This window comes from Raphanus sativus, chromosome 4, assembly GCF_000801105.2.
Source record: "Raphanus sativus cultivar WK10039 chromosome 4, ASM80110v3, whole genome shotgun sequence".
NCBI classification, from domain to species: Eukaryota; Viridiplantae; Streptophyta; class Magnoliopsida; order Brassicales; family Brassicaceae; genus Raphanus; species Raphanus sativus.
The window spans coordinates 10,789,664-10,807,951 of NC_079514.1; the positions used below are offsets into that span (position 1 = coordinate 10,789,664).

At 37.0% G+C, this 18,288-nt stretch overlaps 7 protein-coding genes and 1 long non-coding RNA gene across 11 annotated transcripts; all 8 read left to right on the top strand.

Annotated features, from left to right (window-relative positions):
• Positions 1-1,771: 1,771 nt before the first annotated feature.
• On the top strand, positions 1,772-3,668 carry LOC108852734 (uncharacterized). Its single transcript, XM_018626225.2, has 3 exons — positions 1,772-1,958; positions 2,050-2,298; positions 3,159-3,668. Exons 1-3 carry the CDS (start codon positions 1,878-1,880, stop codon positions 3,666-3,668), a joined length of 840 nt encoding a protein of 279 aa, XP_018481727.1. The 5' UTR covers positions 1,772-1,877.
• Positions 3,669-4,141: 473 nt separating this feature from the next.
• Positions 4,142-4,922, top strand: LOC108852337 (uncharacterized). Its single transcript, XM_018625831.2, has one exon. It carries the CDS (start codon positions 4,317-4,319, stop codon positions 4,728-4,730), a length of 414 nt encoding a protein of 137 aa, XP_018481333.1. The 5' UTR covers positions 4,142-4,316; the 3' UTR covers positions 4,731-4,922.
• Positions 4,923-6,300: 1,378 nt separating this feature from the next.
• On the top strand, positions 6,301-8,120 carry LOC108852298 (uncharacterized). The gene is made up of 3 exons (XR_001949479.2): positions 6,301-6,636; positions 6,731-7,043; positions 7,128-8,120. It is a non-coding gene; the product is annotated as an uncharacterized LOC108852298 (long non-coding RNA).
• A 63-nt stretch (positions 8,121-8,183) lies between these two features.
• Positions 8,184-8,624, top strand: LOC130511110 (glutathione S-transferase T2-like). Its single transcript, XM_057007951.1, has one exon. It carries the CDS (start codon positions 8,184-8,186, stop codon positions 8,622-8,624), a length of 441 nt encoding a protein of 146 aa, XP_056863931.1.
• Positions 8,625-9,778: 1,154 nt separating this feature from the next.
• On the top strand, positions 9,779-10,579 carry LOC108852297 (uncharacterized). Its single transcript, XM_057007952.1, has 2 exons — positions 9,779-10,118; positions 10,257-10,579. Exons 1-2 carry the CDS (start codon positions 9,779-9,781, stop codon positions 10,577-10,579), a joined length of 663 nt encoding a protein of 220 aa, XP_056863932.1.
• Positions 10,580-11,408: 829 nt separating this feature from the next.
• Positions 11,409-15,592, top strand: LOC108850245 (uncharacterized). Of its 4 annotated transcripts, none has more exons than XM_057007692.1 (4): positions 11,409-11,755; positions 11,886-11,961; positions 12,587-13,335; positions 13,429-13,712. In XM_057007692.1, exons 1-3 carry the CDS (start codon positions 11,424-11,426, stop codon positions 12,698-12,700), a joined length of 522 nt encoding a protein of 173 aa, XP_056863672.1. In that variant the 5' UTR covers positions 11,409-11,423; the 3' UTR covers positions 12,701-13,335; positions 13,429-13,712. The 4 variants fall into 4 exon arrangements, with proteins under 4 accessions (XP_056863672.1, XP_056863668.1, XP_056863669.1 ...); XM_057007688.1 differs by having other exon boundaries at positions 11,493-11,755; positions 13,429-15,592; XM_057007689.1 differs by having other exon boundaries at positions 11,639-11,688; positions 13,429-15,592.
• LOC130511111 (glutathione S-transferase T3-like) lies at positions 12,845-13,335 on the top strand. Its single transcript, XM_057007953.1, has 2 exons — positions 12,845-12,868; positions 12,931-13,335. Exons 1-2 carry the CDS (start codon positions 12,845-12,847, stop codon positions 13,333-13,335), a joined length of 429 nt encoding a protein of 142 aa, XP_056863933.1.
• Positions 15,593-17,524: 1,932 nt separating the features above from the next.
• On the top strand, positions 17,525-18,248 carry LOC108848986 (heavy metal-associated isoprenylated plant protein 2-like). Its single transcript, XM_018622466.2, has 3 exons — positions 17,525-17,619; positions 17,695-17,770; positions 17,865-18,248. The coding sequence occupies exons 1-3, from the start codon at positions 17,608-17,610 to the stop codon at positions 18,167-18,169; spliced, it is 393 nt and encodes a 130-aa protein (XP_018477968.2). The 5' UTR covers positions 17,525-17,607; the 3' UTR covers positions 18,170-18,248.
• The last annotated feature ends 40 nt before the right edge of the window (positions 18,249-18,288 follow it).

The following is an 18,288-nucleotide window of genomic DNA, read 5'->3' on the forward strand; positions in this document are numbered from 1 at the left end:
GAGACTTTTGTCTTTCTCATCTCATCCTCCCTTCTATTCATGTGTTCCAAATGATTAGTTAGTGGCTTCTCTTCTCTTTAATCTATTAGTTAAGATATAAAACTTCTTAAGATTTAATCATTGCACATGGCTCTCTATTTTCCTATTCACTATAACACCAATTCTTTATATTTCTCTCTCTTTTCTTTTGGTATGTGACAGCCAAAAGGTAGACACATAGGTCAAATACATGGCAGCTGCATGCAGTCACTCTCTGACTTGTGTGGTTAAACAAGAACTGAACAAAATTCAGAAGATTTGGGGATTTGTAGTTTTTAATAAATACAAAATAAACATTATAGCCATGTGCTTTCAGAATCTTTCCCTCACTCTCTTTTTATCATTTAATGGAACCCATTAGTTTCTCTCATCAATAATCATCAAACTGTTCTTTGTTTGTTACTAAACTGTTTCTTCTTTTCTTAGTTTTAGAGGTACTTTCAAACTACTTCATCAGCAAAATCTTTGAAAAACGTCATTTCCCCTTGTTTTGTATCTTCCAGACAACAACAATAAGATCAAGATGCTGCGGATTCTTGGTAAGTACCGGTCAAGATCATCGTGCCAGTACCAAAAGCTAAGTCATCATCACGAGAAGGTCACGAAAAGACCTAACCTGGGGAAGAAGCTCGAGGGTAGGACAAAAGGGTTTAGACTAAACCGACCAAGGAGGCTGGTTCTTAAGGCATTGGTTTTACCAAGAAGGATCTTGAGCATTTACGCGCGCATGACAGATAAAATGAACACAGAAGGTTTCTATCCCAATCTCATTCTCTCTTCTCACTGGGGCTTCCCTATTGTATCAGAGAAGAAGCTCATATTTTGACCTTTGTGACTTCATATAAACAAAGAGAGATCCAAAACAGAGGAATAATGGAACTGCAACCAAATGCTATATACATATAATGTAAAACCAAATGCTGCTTTTAATCTTATATGTTTGTTTCTGTTTTCTAATAATAAAACGACTTTACATTACTCATGTTTGGTCCACAAGCTACAGATATAGATAGTCTCCCACATTATCTTCCATACTAGTAAGCCAAGTGTGTATCAAACTGATCTTTGTACTGAGCGTATGTATATCCTCCCTTTTTGCATATATATTTTTGAAAATTTCACACTCAATACTCAAGAGAGCTTAATCTCTTTAAGACGTCCGATGTGCCATGTTAACTGCAATGCTAGTAACTAGAAATCGAGTTCCAAGTCAGTGGCGGACCGAGGATTAAATTTAACATGGGTCAAACTATGTACATAAAAAGGAAAAACAAGTAAAATTTGTCACCAAGGAGATTTGAACCGTGGTTTAGGGGGTGTCAGAGGCTGAAATATACCAGGAGAGCTACTATTTTCCATTGTTTCTACGGACAAAATCATATTTATTCACATTTAAGGGGTTGCAGGTGACACCCTATTGGTGTACATAGGTCCGCCACTGTTCCAAGTACATTATATAGCATTACTTTGTCTGTGGATTAGTCGTTGAGATATACTAGTGAACCCACTAAAAACAATTTATTTAATATAATTGCTGGAGATTAAGCGTGACAGATAAAGCATCAATTAAGGGAGAGCAAAAAGGTAAGAAGAGAGATTAGCATGATAAAGGAGATGACCACTTTACAGAACATAAAACACTTTACAAAACAGAATGTGATGATTTATGACAAACACCTTTTTTTATATGTGCTATAGTGAGAAGCAACACATTTAAATATTGAAGCTTGTCTGTAAAGTAACACTTTGAGAGAACCAAAAAGTATCACTATAAAGCTGTAAAGGGGTTGGTGAAAGCCAGTATTGTAGAGAAGCTGATGTGACAAGAAGAAGGTTGTATGAGGAGTTTTGTGTGTAAGAAGATGTGGTGGGTTGTACATCGAAGGACGAACAAGAAGAACTTACATCGCGATTGTGAGGTACATGTAGCAAGAACCTGAGGTTGAGATTCATATATTTTCAATGTTAGACATGGAAATTTCTATAAGAAAAACTGTTGTAACTTCACAGAACAAGAAGATATGTGACTTGGGGAAAGACTTGGAGGAGATACTAAAGGGGAGGCTAGAGACCATAGAGGAGGAACCAGAAGAAGAAGAGCGAGAGCGGTTAGGAGAATCACAGAAGCCAATGTTGGTTAAGGCTAAGATGAAAGTGGAGAAGGGCAAGGCAATAGTAAAAGCAAAAGTTAAAAGTGGGAAAGTGTTTTACATGTTGTGTGTTATTGGTTTAGCCTCTAAACGTGGTTTTAATGATCTTGTTCTTCACTAAAATTCCTCTCAACTCCTAATTTTCTTCTTTATATTCTTGACTTTTGTTTTCTTCACTTGACTGTGGATGTATATAAATCTATAAGTGTGTATTTATATCTGCTATACTTGTGTAATGCAGTTTTATGTTGGTCTTTGTTTCGTTTCTTTATTTCTCTGGTAGAGTATTCTTTTATGTAGCTGATCGATACATAATATTTGGTGCAACTCAGTAGTCAAGCTTAGGATTTGATTTGTTGTCTTATTACTATAAGAGCTATGTACGTAAAAGATACAACTGTAACTAGTATTAACATAGGACTCCTCTCTATTCTGTATATTGTACTCTTTATACTCGATCATAGTCGATCCGACCCAAAATTAGCATATTAATACTTGTTCAAACATTCCCTGATGAATAATAAAAAAAAACTGACATCTTGAGAGGACGTATCATCCACATCAAAAATATAAAAAAGGTCATAATATATAAGAGAAATGAACTGATTCACTTGTCACCAATTTTTATGTTTGAAGACCATCTAAACCGATCATGATCACCACATGTTTTTTTTTTGTTTGACTAAAGGCTTACCACGAGTATTCTTGTCACACTTACTAAATGAAAAGAAAAATTGAAGTCACGAATCAACCATGCATCAACTAATCACCACGAGGCTTATACCGGTTTAGTATTAACTTCCAAAACTCATGAACTTCTGAGTTTCTCACATAGTATATAAGTTTGTTTTTTAATAGTATAGATAATTGATATGAATGATGATTCCAATAGCAGCTAGTACGAGATCTCTTTGCCTAATTATAGCTCCCTTTCTTTTCCTTTTTCTCACGGTTCTTGCCTCCACCGAGCCACCTACGACTCCCATATTGAGACATGACAACCAAAGCAGCGACCTAGTCTCTGCCATTGCCGACATGGTTAGGGAATCTTATAACGGTTTTGGCACCCTACTCCTTCTCCATGCCCTGAACGATACGAATTTCTACAAGAACCAAGAGATTACTTTCTTGATGCCTAGCGACGACCATCTTTCTCAAGCAGACATGAGCCAAGAGAGTCTTGAGACATTTATACTAAGACATACGATCCCTGCGTGGCTTATGATCAACCACATGCTTCGTTTCCCAAACAAAACTCTTGTACCTTGTAGCATCCCTGATAAAATGTTCATTATCACAAAATCTGGTAGGTCGGGGGGACTGTATGTGAACAATGCGAGGATCGTTTCACCTAATATTTGTCGGAATTCTCGCGTAGCTTGCCATGGAGTGAGTAACGTTATTACATTCAGCGAAGACTCCTTTTCAAAAGCAATGTTATCATCCGTTCGTGAAAGAATCACATCGTCCAGGCACTGAAGCTCTCTATGTCTTTACCAATTTACCACACAAATTTGAAAGGTGTGGGGTAATCTTCTAAAGTCATAAAGAAAAAAGTTGTAGATTTCTCAAAGTCATGTTGTTTGCAAATTTATATTTCCAAAGAAAATGGGTGAATCACTTTCCTAAATCATTCAACCAACCAAATATATTAAAATGATATCTCTAAATCATTAATTCATTTCCCTGATTAGTTGAAACAAAACTGTCCACTTGTTGTTTTCTCAAACATTTTCCCAATTCACCACATAATACGATTATTTCATATGATTAAATAGAATATTTATATATGATAGAGACTGGTGAAAGTATGCCTAAACAGTGAAATTAATTTGTTACCACGGTAAGTAGTACATACCTTTAAATCTTTAATTAATTGAGAGAAAAAAAAAACCGAACCGAATTAATTAATTAGTAAATTAAACAAAGTCGTTAAGCACGAGATTAGTGGTTAGAAACAGAGAAAAGATAGAGCCAGCGAAGATTTTTAAAGAAACCTAAAGTGTGAAGCGCCGTGGAGGAGACAAAACAGGAGGAGAGCATAAACAAAATCAAACTCCTATTTTTCCTTCCTCGACCACCAGATCGATCGAGAATCTCTTACGGTCCAAAACCTGAGTCTGGTTAATGCCTGGAAGCCACGGGGAGATTACGGTTGATGATCAGAACGGAGTCGATAACAACGATCACAAGACGACGACCACGAGAAGGAGGAAGAAGAAAAAGAAGGAGGAGGATGATGATGGTGTTGAGAACGAGAATCAATTAGTAATGCCCTCGATTTCAAAACCCAGGAAGCGATTTATAGACAAATTCAGAAAGAGACCCAAATCACCAAAGCGACAATCTTCTTCTTCTGGGTCGAGTAAAGGAGGATGCTTTTCTTTGAGGAGACGTCGGAGAAGAGAGGAGGAGGAGGAGGATGGTTCTCCTTCTTCTCCAGTTTCCGACCCTAACGATGAAAGCTTCACTCATGAGATGCTGCGTGTTATGTTGGAGACTAATGATTTCTGCTCTAATGAGTGTAATCCGCATCGATGATTTTGTGTTCAGTTTTGATTATTTGGACAAGGTGGGGGGAGTGATTCTTGTTATAGATTTTTTCTTTCTTTTCTTTGCTCAATCTGTATAGAATTTTATTTCCTTATGTTACAGACCAATGACGATGATAATCATCTTCATCATTAAGCAATTGTGTATGGAATCTGATTCGTATTGATACGGTTAGGATACAGTTTTCATTGGATTGAGTTAATTTTTTAGCTTTGTAGGAGATCAGAAGGTCAATGGTTAGATTTTTAGATATGTTCATAATATGTTTGGATGGTAAGATATTATTCAAGACCGACAGACAGTGCTTTATTTGAACAAGTTCAGGTGCTCACGCCTTTGGTTTATAGGTCCTACAGTTACGACTAGTACCAGGACTGAATGTAGCCAGATTATAGCTGATCGCCTGTTGTGACTTACGGATGTCTCAGCAGATTGTGATGATGAATGTTCTAGGGTATGGTTGGGTATTTGGTTGAGGAATATGTTCCTCCCACATGTCAACATATTTGAATGTATCAGACAACAGCGGGATTCGAGAATTGATGTGTGTTTGAATAATAGGTGCTTATATTGGTGACGTTATTGTTGCTGTAATCATTAATCAAGGAAGCAATCTCAATTGCTCATGTAAGTTCTGACATGTTTAAGTTCTTATCATATAACCAATTGTACAATGGATGTGTCCAAAGAAGAGCAGCAGTTTGAGCAATTGTATTTAAGGTGATTTTGCTGTGTGAGTATGGTAGCTAGTAACTACTTCTCATTTTTAGGTTTATTGGAGTAGAGTTTGTTTGTTGTCATCTGTATACTGTTATTAGTCATAGACTGATTACCAAAGAAGTAGTGTTGTCATTGTTCAGATGATGGAAACAGATTGATGCATATTTGCTTGCTTAGGCTTCTTTGTTGGATACCCTTAATATAGCAAAATTACTGTAGATTGATGCATATTTGCTTTGCTTAGGCTGCTTTGTTGGATAGCATTAATATAGCAAAATCACTGTTCTGCTCATGTACGTACCTACAAATCTACAATGCTAGTAGACAGATGACCTGAGCATAGTTTTGGAGGATACAGTAGATCCTAATCACAAAACATTTGTTTTGTCAATTGAAGACTTTTGTCGTCTACTTATCAATTTTGTCAAAGTTGAATACTTTATGGGCTGTAGTGGGTAAAAATTGCAATTTGAGTCCAAGTGATGTTAAAGAAAAAAGGAAAAAAAAACTTGTGGTCTCTAAAAAAATGTATTTCACCCAAAAGTAATAATAAGAAAAAAAAAAAAGAGAATGTAGAAAAATTAGAATGGTTTATTGTTTGGAAACTATGAATAAAAATTGAGTGATTAGCTTTACATTTATCACATTTTCAGAAAAATAAAATTTAATTATAATTCAGTTACTTTAAAATATTAATAAAATAATCACAAAAATTTATGGTTGATGATGCTCTAAGAGTAACTTGAATGGCAAGTTTCTCAATTAGATCTCTTTCCCTTTCTTTTTTCTAAATTATAGTATAAAAACCCTAAGAGCATCATTAACGCTCGTGGTTAGTGCATTGCTTAGGGTTAAATTTAATTTAAAAAAAAAAATAGAAAAGGAGAAAACACGGCGCTTAATTAAGCCCGTGAAACCACGCTGCTTATTGTGCACGTGTCAAGAAAAGAGAGGGACGAGCTTCGGTTACGCTTGAAACCAAAACAAACTTGGTTTTGTCTCTCTCTCTCTCTCTCCTCTCGAAGCCAAGCTCCCGACGAAAAGGCGATTCGTCTCGGTGGCTCTGCTATCGTCGGTGACTTCTCCCTCGGTGGCTCCACGTCGACGATCTGGATGGTGGTTCTCCTAGAAGGCGATGGACCTCTCGCGACGCTGGCTCTCCTCAAATCTCCAGGTAAGCGTTTCTTGTGATCTTCGATTTGCATGTGTTTAGATTATGAATCCTATTGTTCTGATCGGCTGTTTTTTGTTTGTTATATGTTGATTAGGTGTATTGGTGGCGACGGAGCTCTCTCTCTCTGTCGGTGGCGGCTCCGGTTCGTCGAAGCAGTGGTCCGGGACTGTCCGATGATGATATGGAGGAGAGGTTGGCGGGTGTTCCCGTTGCTTCGACGAACACGTTTACTCAACCAGATGAAGATGCGGAGGCGTTGTTCAACCAGATGAAGATTATGGGAAGTCTCTAGGTTATGTTGTTCTGTAAGGAGGAAGATGCGGAGGCGTTGCTCAACCAGATGAAGATTATGGACCCTCGGATGAAGAAAGAAGGTTCCAAAGTTGTTGCTCTTGCTCTTTAGTAAGGTGAAAAGGGAGTTTGTTTTAGTCATATACTTAGTAGTGTTGTGTTTCTTGCTGTTCTGATTTTTTTGTTTGTTGTTGTTGCAGGTGTTCCAGTTAAAAGTTAATGGTGTGGCGTTTAGGTTGATTCCTGAGTCTACTCAAGTTAAAAATGCTCTCAAGGTATGTTGATTTTGGTGTTAATAATATTGTTACAGATAATGTGTCAAGAGATTATGCATTATGTATTTGGCTTTAGATACTGTGCTGAGGTTTCTGGTAAAACAAGCATTTTTTTTCTTTAATCATCTCATCTATAGTTTGTGTAATCATCAGTTTTGATCCGAAAACCTTTAATATATTGAGTGTTTTTATTTGAAAATATATTAAGTGGTGAAGCTTCTGTTTATATTTGTTTGTTTGAAACATTAACTAGTTTCTGTGTGTTTGTGTGACTGTGTCTTAACATGCGAGGATGGAGGGTAGAAGCCGAAGGAAGCTCATTCAAAGCAGAGGAGTGCATTTGGTCTTCGCGAGACAGGTAAATGTCTTCTTAGTGAATTCATTGAAAGCTTTAGGTTGAGTTAGTCATTGAAAGCTTTTGGTTGAGTGATGAAGGGGTGCTGAAGTGTAATTAATGTTTTGTTAGCAGTAGAATAGGGTTGTGTGATAAATAGAAGTGATGGTTAGCTAGAAACCGTAATTGATTTTCTTACTTGTACTCTGTGATTAACATTTTTTCAATATCTTTGTGGTTAATGAGTTAGATAAATGTCTACTCCATTTGGTTGTGTGAGTGATGAATGCATCTCTCTTATCCTCTATTAAACTCGCCTTCTTCCATCTCTCTTATCTTCCATCTCTCTTTTCCATCTCTCTTTTCTATTACCTCAAACATATTCAGAAATGGATTCCAATCCATTTTTGAATTTAAATTTCGTTAGTGGCATAGGTTTACAATCTTCCCCCATTCCTTTATTTGGCACGCAAGCCACACAAGATGCAAACTTCGAGCAAGCCAATCCACCGCAGCGTAAAGAACGGAGGGTTTGGACAGCAACAGATGATGTGGTCCTCATCAGCGCTTGGTTAAACACCAGCAAAGATCCTATCGTTGCGAACGAATAGAAGTGTGGGACCTTCTGGAAGAGAATAGCAGACTACATGGCTGCTAGTCCGAAGCTTGCAGGCATTGAAAAAAGAGAGCAATTGCACTGCAAGAATCGGTGGCACAAGATCAATGATCAAGTCTGCAAGTTCTGCGGAGCATATGAAGCCGCAACAAGAGCCAAAACTTCAGGCCAAAATGACAATGATATTCTCAAAGAAGCTCACGTTATCTACTTCAACAAATATAACAAAAAGTTCAGTATGGAACACGCCTGGAAGGAGCTTCGCTATGACCAGAAGTGGTGTCTTATATCTACGGACAAAACCTGTAAAAAGAGAAAAGGTGAGGACGATGTTGACTCCTCAACATCTCACGCAACTGACAATGTGAGTGGTCAATCGGTTGATGTAATGGAGCGGCCCCCTGGTGTTAAGGCTGCCAAGCGCCGCGGTAAAAAGCTAATGGAAGAGGACAAGGAGGTAGAGGGCTTTTAGCGGATGTGGCAGGTTAAAGAAGAGGATTGGTGTAGGAAAGAAAAGCAAGCCAAGATAGGTCTACTTGACCGTCTACTGGCTAAAACAGAGCCACTTGCTGACTATGAAGAAACACTAAAGAAGAAGCTCATTGCTGAGTTGTTCTGAACTTAGTCAGTTCTCCACTTGTTATTTGTTTCATGCTAGTCTCGTTGCTGTTTCATGTTCTTGTTTCATGTTATTGTTTGCTAGATGTTTCATGTTTTTGAATGTTGTTTGTTTCATATTAATGTACTTGCTATGTTTAAGGAATGAGAATGCTCTGCTGTTTCATATTATTGTTCTTCTGTTTCAAATTATTGTTCTTATGTTTCATATTCTTGTTACTTTCAGGAGCAATGGGAGTGGAATGGCAGGAGGAAATGACTCGTGACAAATAATGACTTGTGTCTACTCGGACATGTTAAGTAAATGACTTGTGTCTACTCGGACATGTTAAGTAAATTGGAGCAAAGGGAGCAATGTTGTATCTTTGTGTCACGGGTCATTTATATTTCTGTTTTGTGTCACATGTCTGTTGTGTCAGGGGTTTTTTGTATTTCTGTATGTGTCACAGGTCTATTATTTGTCACGAGTCATTTGTATTTTTGTATCTTGTATGTGTCACGAGTCTATTATTTGTACTCACAGGATTGTCTATATAACTTTGCATAACAATTGAAACCAAATTCACAATTTATCTCTCTTCTAAAATTCATAACTCTTTATCTCAGTGTATCTCTTCCAACTATTTTTCTCTTCTAAAATCCACGACTCTTTCTCTCTTCCAACTATTTCTCTTTTCCAACTATTTGCCCACTTATATGGCATCTTCTTCTAATAACAATTTAGAAAAAGTTACGGACGAAAGTTTTGATCAACGTTTTGATCAATATTTTGATCAATATTTTGATCAACGTTTTGATCAACGTTTTGATCAACGTTTCGATCAATATTTCGATCAAGCTCTCGAAAATGTCGCCATTAATAATGGTAATGAAGGAAAAAAAACCAACAGAAGAAAAAAGAGAGAATATATTGAAAGAAATCGTGAAGAAGGCGATCTACGCTTGTGGAATGATTATTTCAGCGAAACTCCAACATACCAAGGTCATCTATTCCGACGACGTTTTAGAATGAACAAACCATTGTTCATGCATATCGTTGATCGACTCTCCAATGAAGTTGAATTCTTTCGACAAAAGAGAGATGCTCTCGGAAGGCTTAGTCTCTCTCCACTACAAAAGTGTACAGCAGCCATTCGTCTCTTGGCATATGGTAGTGCTGCTGATACTGTCGACGAATACCTCCGCCTCGCTGAAAGTACAAGTCGGTCATGTTTGGAGAATTTTGTTGAAGGAATAATTCAATTGTTCGGCGATGAGTATCTAAGAAGACCAACAGAAGCTGATCTTCAACGCCTACTTTATATTGGAGAGCATCGTGGATTTCCCGGGATGATAGGAAGCATCGACTGTATGCATTGGGAGTGGAAGAATTGTCCCACCACTTGAAAAGGGCAATATTCTCGAGGTTTGGATAAACCAACAATCGTTTTAGAGGCAGTTGCTTCATATGATCTCTGGATATGGCATGCATTTTTTGGATCTCCAGGTACCTTTAATGATATCAATGTTCTTGATCGTTCACCTGTTTTTGATGACTTAATACACGGTCAAGTTCCGCAAGTCACTTACTCCGTTAATGGAAGAGAGTATCATTTAACTTACTATCTCACCGATGGTATTTACCCGAAATGGGCAACTTTTATCCAATCTATTCCACTACCACAAAGCCCGCAAGCAGTTTTATTTGCTCAACGTCAAGAAGCTGTCCGAAAAGATGTCGAGCATGCTTTTGGAGTCCTGCAAGCTCGCTTTGCCATTGTTAAAAATCCAGCACTTTTTGGGATAAAGTTAAGGTTGGGAAGATTATGAAAGCATGTATCATACTCCATAATATGATAGTAGAAAACGAACGAGATGATGTGGTGTGGGTAAACGAACGAGGTGGATACATTCGGTATGATATTTCAGGGTTCCAAGATGGAGAAGGTTCACATGTCGATCTCAACTTTTCTACAAATACAGATTCAATGATCCCCGATATGATTCCTACTGAAACTACAATTCGTGATATACAAATGCATCAACAACTGAAAGATGATTTGGTTCAACATATATGGCATAAATTTGGACATGAAGGAGACAACAACTGATCTCGGGACCAGATTTCAAATTATTCTCGTTTATTTACTAATGTATTTTTTTATGTTTTTATTTCAATTTATGTTTTAATTGTTATCTTTTAATATGTTTCATATAATAAGTAAATTTTATCTTAAATAAATCAATGTTTAATTTTTTTTAAGTACCCCTAAATAAGCAACTACCATTGGAGGACATTAAATTAGAAGTTGCTTAATATAATTGCTTAACACTTATTTATTGTTAAAAAATCATTAAGCACCCTCATTAGAGTGGTTGGATTAATGATGCTCTAAGAACCCGCCTTGGCTTAATAGCTTTTTGCTAAGAAGATGGAAGAGATTAAGCTCATCTTCTATTCTTATCCTTGTTTAGGAAAACTATTCTATATAAATGGTAAAAATAATTAGGAATAGTAAGGACTACACTCTTCCTTTGTATTCCTTATTTTAAACATCAAAAGGGAATTAGAGCATGTTTATTAGTGTAGCTTAGCAAGGTAGCTTAGGTTAATGGAGATTAAAAATAAATGTAAAATAGAGAAAACACTAAGCGGCGCCCCTTAATTAAGCGCATGAAGGCACGCCCTTTCACTGCCACGCGTCAAAGGATGATTGGTGAGAGGAGTGGTGGTCTCTCGGTGTCTCTGCGTTTCTTCTTTCTCTCTTCTTTTCTCTTTCTCTCATCTTTCTCTTCTCTTCTAGGCGACGAAAATGGCGATTTCTTTTCTTCTTCTTCTTTGTGTTTCTCCTCAACGAAACTCCCTCTCGTTGGGTCATGTCGACGAAGTTACAGACAGCATCCCCTCTATCGGTTGGTGTCCTGTACCGAGGAAGACGGTGAGATCTCTCTCTCGTGGTGGCTCTCGGATAAGAAGGAAAACGGTGACTGTTGGCAAATCGAAAGGTAAAGATTCGATTTTATGTTTCAGTGTTTCAATATCCAATTATGCATGTCTTAGATTGACATCATTCATCGTGAATTGGAAGTAGTGGTTTCTGATTTTTTTTAATTATATTTGTCTTTTTATCTTCAGGGGGATTGATCAACTGGCATCATCGAGGATAAACCTTGCTCTCTGTCAGACAAAACCCTCAGGATTGTTGATAAAGGTAAAACCTTTGTCTCTGAACTTTTGAATTTGTTGCGATTGTTGTTGTTTAATATTATTTCTTGAAATGAAATTTGAATTGTATTAAACCTTTGGCTTTGATGTTTTGAATTGTTTTTTACTCTGTGGTTTCTCATATATGTTGCAGTTGTTGTTGTTTTTCACTCTTGTTTGAATTGGATAAAGCACAAATGTTGCGATTGTTTATGTATACTCATTTGTTTAAATGAATTGAATTGTAGTTATGTGTTAGGTTAGGTAATAAATAGCTTTTATAGTTGAGATAATAGTTGTCTTAAATATATTTTATGGTTTGATAGAATTGAATGGTGCTCTGTGATGAAGGTTTGTGGTTATGTGTCAAGTCAGTTATGGTTGGCATTGTGATCAATGCGTTTTAGTTATTAAAACCATGTTCTTCTTCTTCTTTAGCAAACCGTGTTGTTCTTCTTCAACTTTGACAAAACTTGTTATTTTCTATCTTTATTTTCTATCTGTTTTTCTTGATATGGATTCATCTACTGGAGGTTCAAAGTTTGTTGATCTTCTATGTAGTCAACAATGTGTTTCGTTTGGTAACTATGAAGATAGCGTCTCACTTTCCTCATCACAACTTCCATTTGTAGGTAGTCAAGGAGGGGAAGCATCAAGCGGCTTTGATGGAGACACGCCTGCAGAGCCAAAAGGAAGACAGAGATGGACAGCATCTGATGATGTTGTGCTCATCAGCGCGTGGCTAAACACGAGCAAAGATCCCGTGGTTAACAACGAGCAAAGAGCAGGCGCATTTTGGAGAAGAGTTGCTGACTACTATGCTGCAAGTCAGGAGGCTACTGCAACTCAGAGAGAGCCAAAGAACTGCAAGCATCGATGGCACAGAATCAATGACGAAGTCTCCAAGTTCTGTGGTGCGTATGAAGCGGCTACTAGGGAGAAAACAAGTGGGCAAAATGAGAATGATGTACTCAAGAATGCTCATCGCATATTCCTCGCCATTAAGAATAAGAAGTTCACACTGGAACACGCATGGAAGGAGCTCCGCTACGACCAGAAGTGGTGTGACCTTGGTACTGCTAAGACCGATGGGAGGTCGAAGAAGAGGAAGTGTGACGACGTTGCAGAATCATCTCCCTCGGAAGCTACTGCAAACAAGCGTCCTCCTGGCATTAAAGCTGCAAAGGCGAGTGGTAAGAAGAAGGTGCAATCACTGGGCGAGTTTGAGAGTATGTGGACAATCAAGCGCGAGGATTTGAAAATGAAACAGGGTAACCATAGGATGAGTCTGCTTGACAAGCTTATGGGCAAAAAGGAACCTCTGACAGAGAGTGAGGAAGCCCTCAAGCAGAAGCTCATCGATGACATGATGTCTCCTTAGGTAAGTTTCTTGTTTCTTGTTCTTGTTCAGTTTCTTGTTCTTGTTCAGTTTCTTGTACTTATTCAAAAGCTTGTTTTTTTTTTCTTGTTGCAGGTGAAGAGAGTGTCACAAGAGTGTTGTTGTCTTCTGTCACGAGAGTGACTGTGTGTGTGTGTTGTTGTCGTCTTGTGTCATGAGAGTGACTGTGTGTGTGTGTTGTTGTCGTCTTGTGTCACGAGAGTGACTGTGTGTGTGTGTTGTTGTCGTCTTGTGTCACGAGAGTGACTGTGTCTTGTGAGGTCACGAGTGTTGTAGTCTAGTGTCTACTGTCTGTCTTGTGAGTTTGTCTGTTGTAGTCGAATGTTATAAATTCAAACAATATGATGAAGTTATTGTTATCATTTCTCTCTATTTTCATCTTGTGAGTTTGTGTCTTTTACGTTCTTGTTCTTCTTTGTAATTCTCATCAAACTCCAATCCCATAAACCATCCTCATCAAACTCCAATCTCATCAACCATTCAAACCAAACTTTAAAGCAAACCAAACTTTAAAGCAAACCAATCTTGTTTATTTCAAGATTATTTTTTCTAGATTCTCAAATCTACATAATAAAATGTCTATTTTATGATTAATTTGTAATTAAGTAAAACACTAATGTTTGTTTATTTCAAGATTATTTAAGTTTGCATATTTTGTTTAAAGATTCTCAAATCTACATAATAAAATGTCTATTTTATGATTAATTTGTAATTAAGTAAAATACTAATGTTTGTCTATTTTTTTTTGAAGATTCTCAAAAATCACATGGCGTCTTCTTCTCATAACGATGTTGAGGGTGATATGGATGAAGCTTTCGATGATTATTTTGATCAATATTTTGATCAAGCATTCGAGAATTTGGTGGATGCTTACGGTGATCAACAAGACGGAGAGAAGACAAGAAAAAAAAGAGTTTTTATCGAAAGAAACCGTGAAGAAGGCCACCGCCAGTTATGGAATGATTACTTCAGTGAGACTCCCACATATGAAGAAAATCTATTCCGACGACGATTTAGAATGAGCAGACCATTGTTCATGCATATTGTTACTCGCCTCTCCAATGAAGTTGAATTCTTTCGTCAGAAGAAAGACGTTACCGGAAGGTCTGGTCTCTCTGCACTTCAAAAGTGTACAGCAGCTATTCGTGTGTTGGCATATGGTTCTGCGCTCGATGCGGTAGACGAATACATCCGGCTTGCCGCAACCACTGCTCGGTTATGTGTGGAGAATTTTGTGGAAGGAATAATTCAATTGTTCGGCGATGAGTATCTAAGAAGACCAACACCGGATGATCTTCAACGTCTACTTTATATTGGAGAGCACCGTGGATTTCCCGGGATGATAGGAAGCATCGACTGTATGCATTGGGAGTGGAAGAATTGTCCCGGCGCTTGGAAAGGGCAATTTTCTCGAGGTTCGGATAAACCAACTATCGTTTTAGAGGCGGTTGCTTCATATGATCTCTGGATATGGCATGCGTTTTTTGGATCTCCAGGTACCTTCAATGATATCAATGTTCTTGATCGCTCACCTGTTTTTGATGACATAATATATGGTCGAGCTCCGCAAGTGAATTTCTCGGTGAACGGAAATCCTTATTCAATGGCTTACTATCTCACTGATGGTATTTATCCGAAGTGGTCAACTTTTATCCAATCTATTTCACTGCCACAAGGTCCGAAAGCAGCTTTATTTGCTCACTTTCAAGAAGCTACGAGAAAAGATGTCGAGCGTGCTTTCGGAGTCTTGCAAGCTCGATTTGCCATTGTTAAAAATCCAGCACGCTGTTGGGATAAAGACAAGATCGGGAAGATTATGAGAGCATGTATCATACTCCATAATATGATAATAGAAAACGAACGAGATCTACACCCTCAAATTGATGTTTCCAGTGTTACCAATTTCTTTCAAGGAGAAGGCAGCGGAAGTTCACATATCGATCTCACATTTTCTACAAATAACCCTTCAAGTATCCCTGATGAGATAGGTGTTCGAAGAAATATTCTTGATAAACAACTGCATCAACAGCTCAAACGTGATTTAGTTGAACATATATGGCGTAAATTTGGGCGTCATCAAGACAACAACTAAGTTTCGATCCCTCTATCAAATTATTGTTATTGTCGTTTATTTACTAATCTTTGTTTTTATGTTTTTATGTTTTTATGTTTTTATTTTAAAATCTATGTTTTAAATATTATGCTTAACTTTGTTTTTTTAAAATAAAATTGTGTTTAATAATTTTTAATTTTTAAGGGTCCCTAATTAAGAGACTACCAATAAACCAATAATTTTAAACATCTTTTGGCAAAGTAGCTTAACTACACTTTAATAATAAAAATATCACTAAGCTACCTAAGTGGGTTCCCTCAATAAACATGCTCTTAGGTACTAATTTTGAAAATAAAATCATATTGTTGGAAAAGAATGTTTGAAGATTCAATCCTATGTTTCCACTTTCCACACCTACTTTTCAGCTTCGATTATTGAATTCGTTATGTATCAAATGTAACAACTTACGAACTAACTTCTTAAGACTCGCATATACTTTCTTGAATTCAAAAACGTTGAGAAAACTAATTTATAGTAATAAACAAATGTATCATTTAAAGTGACTCCAGATAAAAAAAATAGGAAGCTCTGAATATGTGCTATAGCAACTTACCATGCATCAACTTTTAAGATCTTAATTATCCTCTATTCCTATGTAACTTCTTATGCAAATCACAACTTAGTTAGATGGTCGGAAAATCAAATGGTGACGCGCAAGATTCAATGCATGGGATGAAATTCTCCAAATGATTCAAGATGATATTAACATAATTTATTTTTTAAGATATTAACATAAAATGAGGATAAGAACCCCATTTCGTTCAAGTTATGACGATTGTTTCAAGGGGCTACATTCTTAATTATAATTTCAAGTTAGGTATAGGAATTTTTTTATAATATGTTGTGGAAAGTGAAACACTAAAGGAATGGCTCGTTTTATATTCTAACGATAAATAAAGAAATAAATTGAAACGTAACTATCACGAAACTTTTCAAAACATAAAATTAATTCGAACACAATCTATTATCTAAGAAATTTTATGCCATTGGACAAATCAGCAACACAAACATCTTGAAGCATGTTGGACTCTGAAGCTACGGCCACAGCTGAGACAAGCATGGTAACAACAACAACAATAACAAGATGGGTTGCTCTAGACGCCATTATTTATATTTTAGCTACTGAAAAGAGTTTGTTCTTGGTGAATTTTGAAAATTAAAGAATAAACTAATTAACGAATAGAGAAGCTTTGAAACTTCGTCTACTTATAAAATATTGAGAAGATTTAAAGGTTTATTATTAGGAAAATTGTGAAAGGTGGGGTTAGGACTTATTATAGACAATATTAGATTTTTTTAGGGTCTAATTGTTAGTTAATACTTAGGGCGGTTGTGATTAACAGGGTTTGTTTATAGGATAACAGAGACATCTGATCTAACATCTATTAGGTTATGTGGTGAGTACCGTACGAGGAAGCTCAGTTCAAATAACTTATCTTCCTGGTAATTATATAAAGTTCCAAGTCACCAAACTCAAATGATTACTTGCATAGAAAGAAATATATTGAAAAGTGGAGGAGTTGGCTGGTTATTTCGTTTCTCATATATCAGAATCCAAACTGATCGTTCTACCATAATAACCGAACCGGGGAGATCTACTGAATCACGGTCCGGTTTTCAGAAGATTCATCTGTGTCCGCCTGTCCGGACCATATTGAACCGGTTCTTGAGAAAGGCCGACAATTATCGCCTGTTAAGATGTCACTGTCAAGTGCACAAAATAAAATAAAGGGTCAACTGCAAATTGATAAGAATTGGGGACTAAAATCCTTCTAGAATGTTAAATATCAACCAAGAAACTGCTACCAAGAAAAACTAAGATTAAATAAAATGTACAAATATTAGTATTTATATGTACACACACGTAACACATACGTATAGAGAGATACGTATGTAGCTACAGTGAGTTAAAGATTGGGATTAGACTTACTCGAAGTCAAGTCTCTCGTCATTCAAACTGTTACAAAGACGATTCTTATATTAAAAAGGAAGATGGTTAGAAATGAGAACAATAAGAGACAAAACTCCGACTGCTTCTGCTTCATCCATCTCTCTCTCTCCCTTTATATGTTTCTAACTTTTCTCTCCTATGTTCATTTATAAATTCCATAATACATATATTCTTTTCAAAAACCTCAACCATGGTTGTTAAGGTAAGAACATGCTCATACTACTAATACAAAAAGATATTGATATTTTCATTCTCATGACACAACAGTTTTGCGCAGAAAGTTGAGATTAAAGTGGACATCAACTGTGGGAAATGCAAAAACTCAATCATGCAGGCTGTCGCAGAGATAGAAGGTATGATTTTCTTTTTTAAAAAAAAACATATGTTGCCAAATCAGGACTCATATGAGAGATGCAGTTTAAGAAGGGGACTGGGATTTGGATGCAGGTATTAATCAGGTTGTACTGGATGAGGAGAAGAGCTTGCTCACGGTGGTGGGGACGATGGATCCGATATGCGTTGCAGAAAAGCTTAGGAAGATCGGACAGAAACCAGTAGTAGTCAATATTGGACCACCAAAACCTCCAGAGAAAAAAGAGGAGAAAAAAGAAGACAAAAAAGAACCGAAGCCAGTGTGTTGTTGTAAGCCTTGCCCTCAGCTTTACCATCCGCCTTGCCCTCCATACTACAATAACTGTGACATGGTAACAGTTAGTACCTATAGTAACGGAAGCGGCTGCACCATTATGTGAATCCTTTTTCCATCTCTTTAGCCTTCATGTAAAATACTTCGATTTCTTTACGTTATCATGTGATGAATCTTTATTGTTATTAGCACCTCTCCTGTTTTCTGAACCAACTCTTAATATCA

Excerpts from the sequence above, each read along its gene's own strand:
- LOC130511110 (XM_057007951.1), top strand. The coding sequence starts at position 8,184 with ATGGCTGCTAGTCCGAAGCTTGCAGGCATTGAAAAAAGAGAGCAATTG.
- LOC108852297 (XM_057007952.1), top strand. The coding sequence starts at position 9,779 with ATGAACAAACCATTGTTCATGCATATCGTTGATCGACTCTCCAATGAA. Across the intron at positions 10,119-10,256 it reads GATGATAGGAAGCATCGACT|GTACCTTTAATGATATCAAT; the intron begins GTATGCATTGGG and ends TTGGATCTCCAG.
- LOC108848986 (XM_018622466.2), top strand. Across the intron at positions 17,771-17,864 it reads GGCTGTCGCAGAGATAGAAG|GTATTAATCAGGTTGTACTG; the intron begins GTATGATTTTCT and ends ATTTGGATGCAG.
- LOC108852337 (XM_018625831.2), top strand. The coding sequence starts at position 4,317 with ATGCCTGGAAGCCACGGGGAGATTACGGTTGATGATCAGAACGGAGTC.
- LOC108852734 (XM_018626225.2), top strand. The coding sequence starts at position 1,878 with ATGAGGAGTTTTGTGTGTAAGAAGATGTGGTGGGTTGTACATCGAAGG. Across the intron at positions 1,959-2,049 it reads ACTTACATCGCGATTGTGAG|AACAAGAAGATATGTGACTT; the intron begins GTACATGTAGCA and ends GTAACTTCACAG. Across the intron at positions 2,299-3,158 it reads AACGTGGTTTTAATGATCTT|CCACCTACGACTCCCATATT; the intron begins GTTCTTCACTAA and ends GCCTCCACCGAG.
- LOC130511111 (XM_057007953.1), top strand. The coding sequence starts at position 12,845 with ATGACGAAGTCTCCAAGTTCTGTG. Across the intron at positions 12,869-12,930 it reads CGAAGTCTCCAAGTTCTGTG|AATGCTCATCGCATATTCCT; the intron begins GTGCGTATGAAG and ends GATGTACTCAAG.
- LOC108850245 (XM_057007688.1), top strand. The coding sequence starts at position 14,081 with ATGTTTGTCTATTTTTTTTTGAAGATTCTCAAAAATCACATGGCGTCT.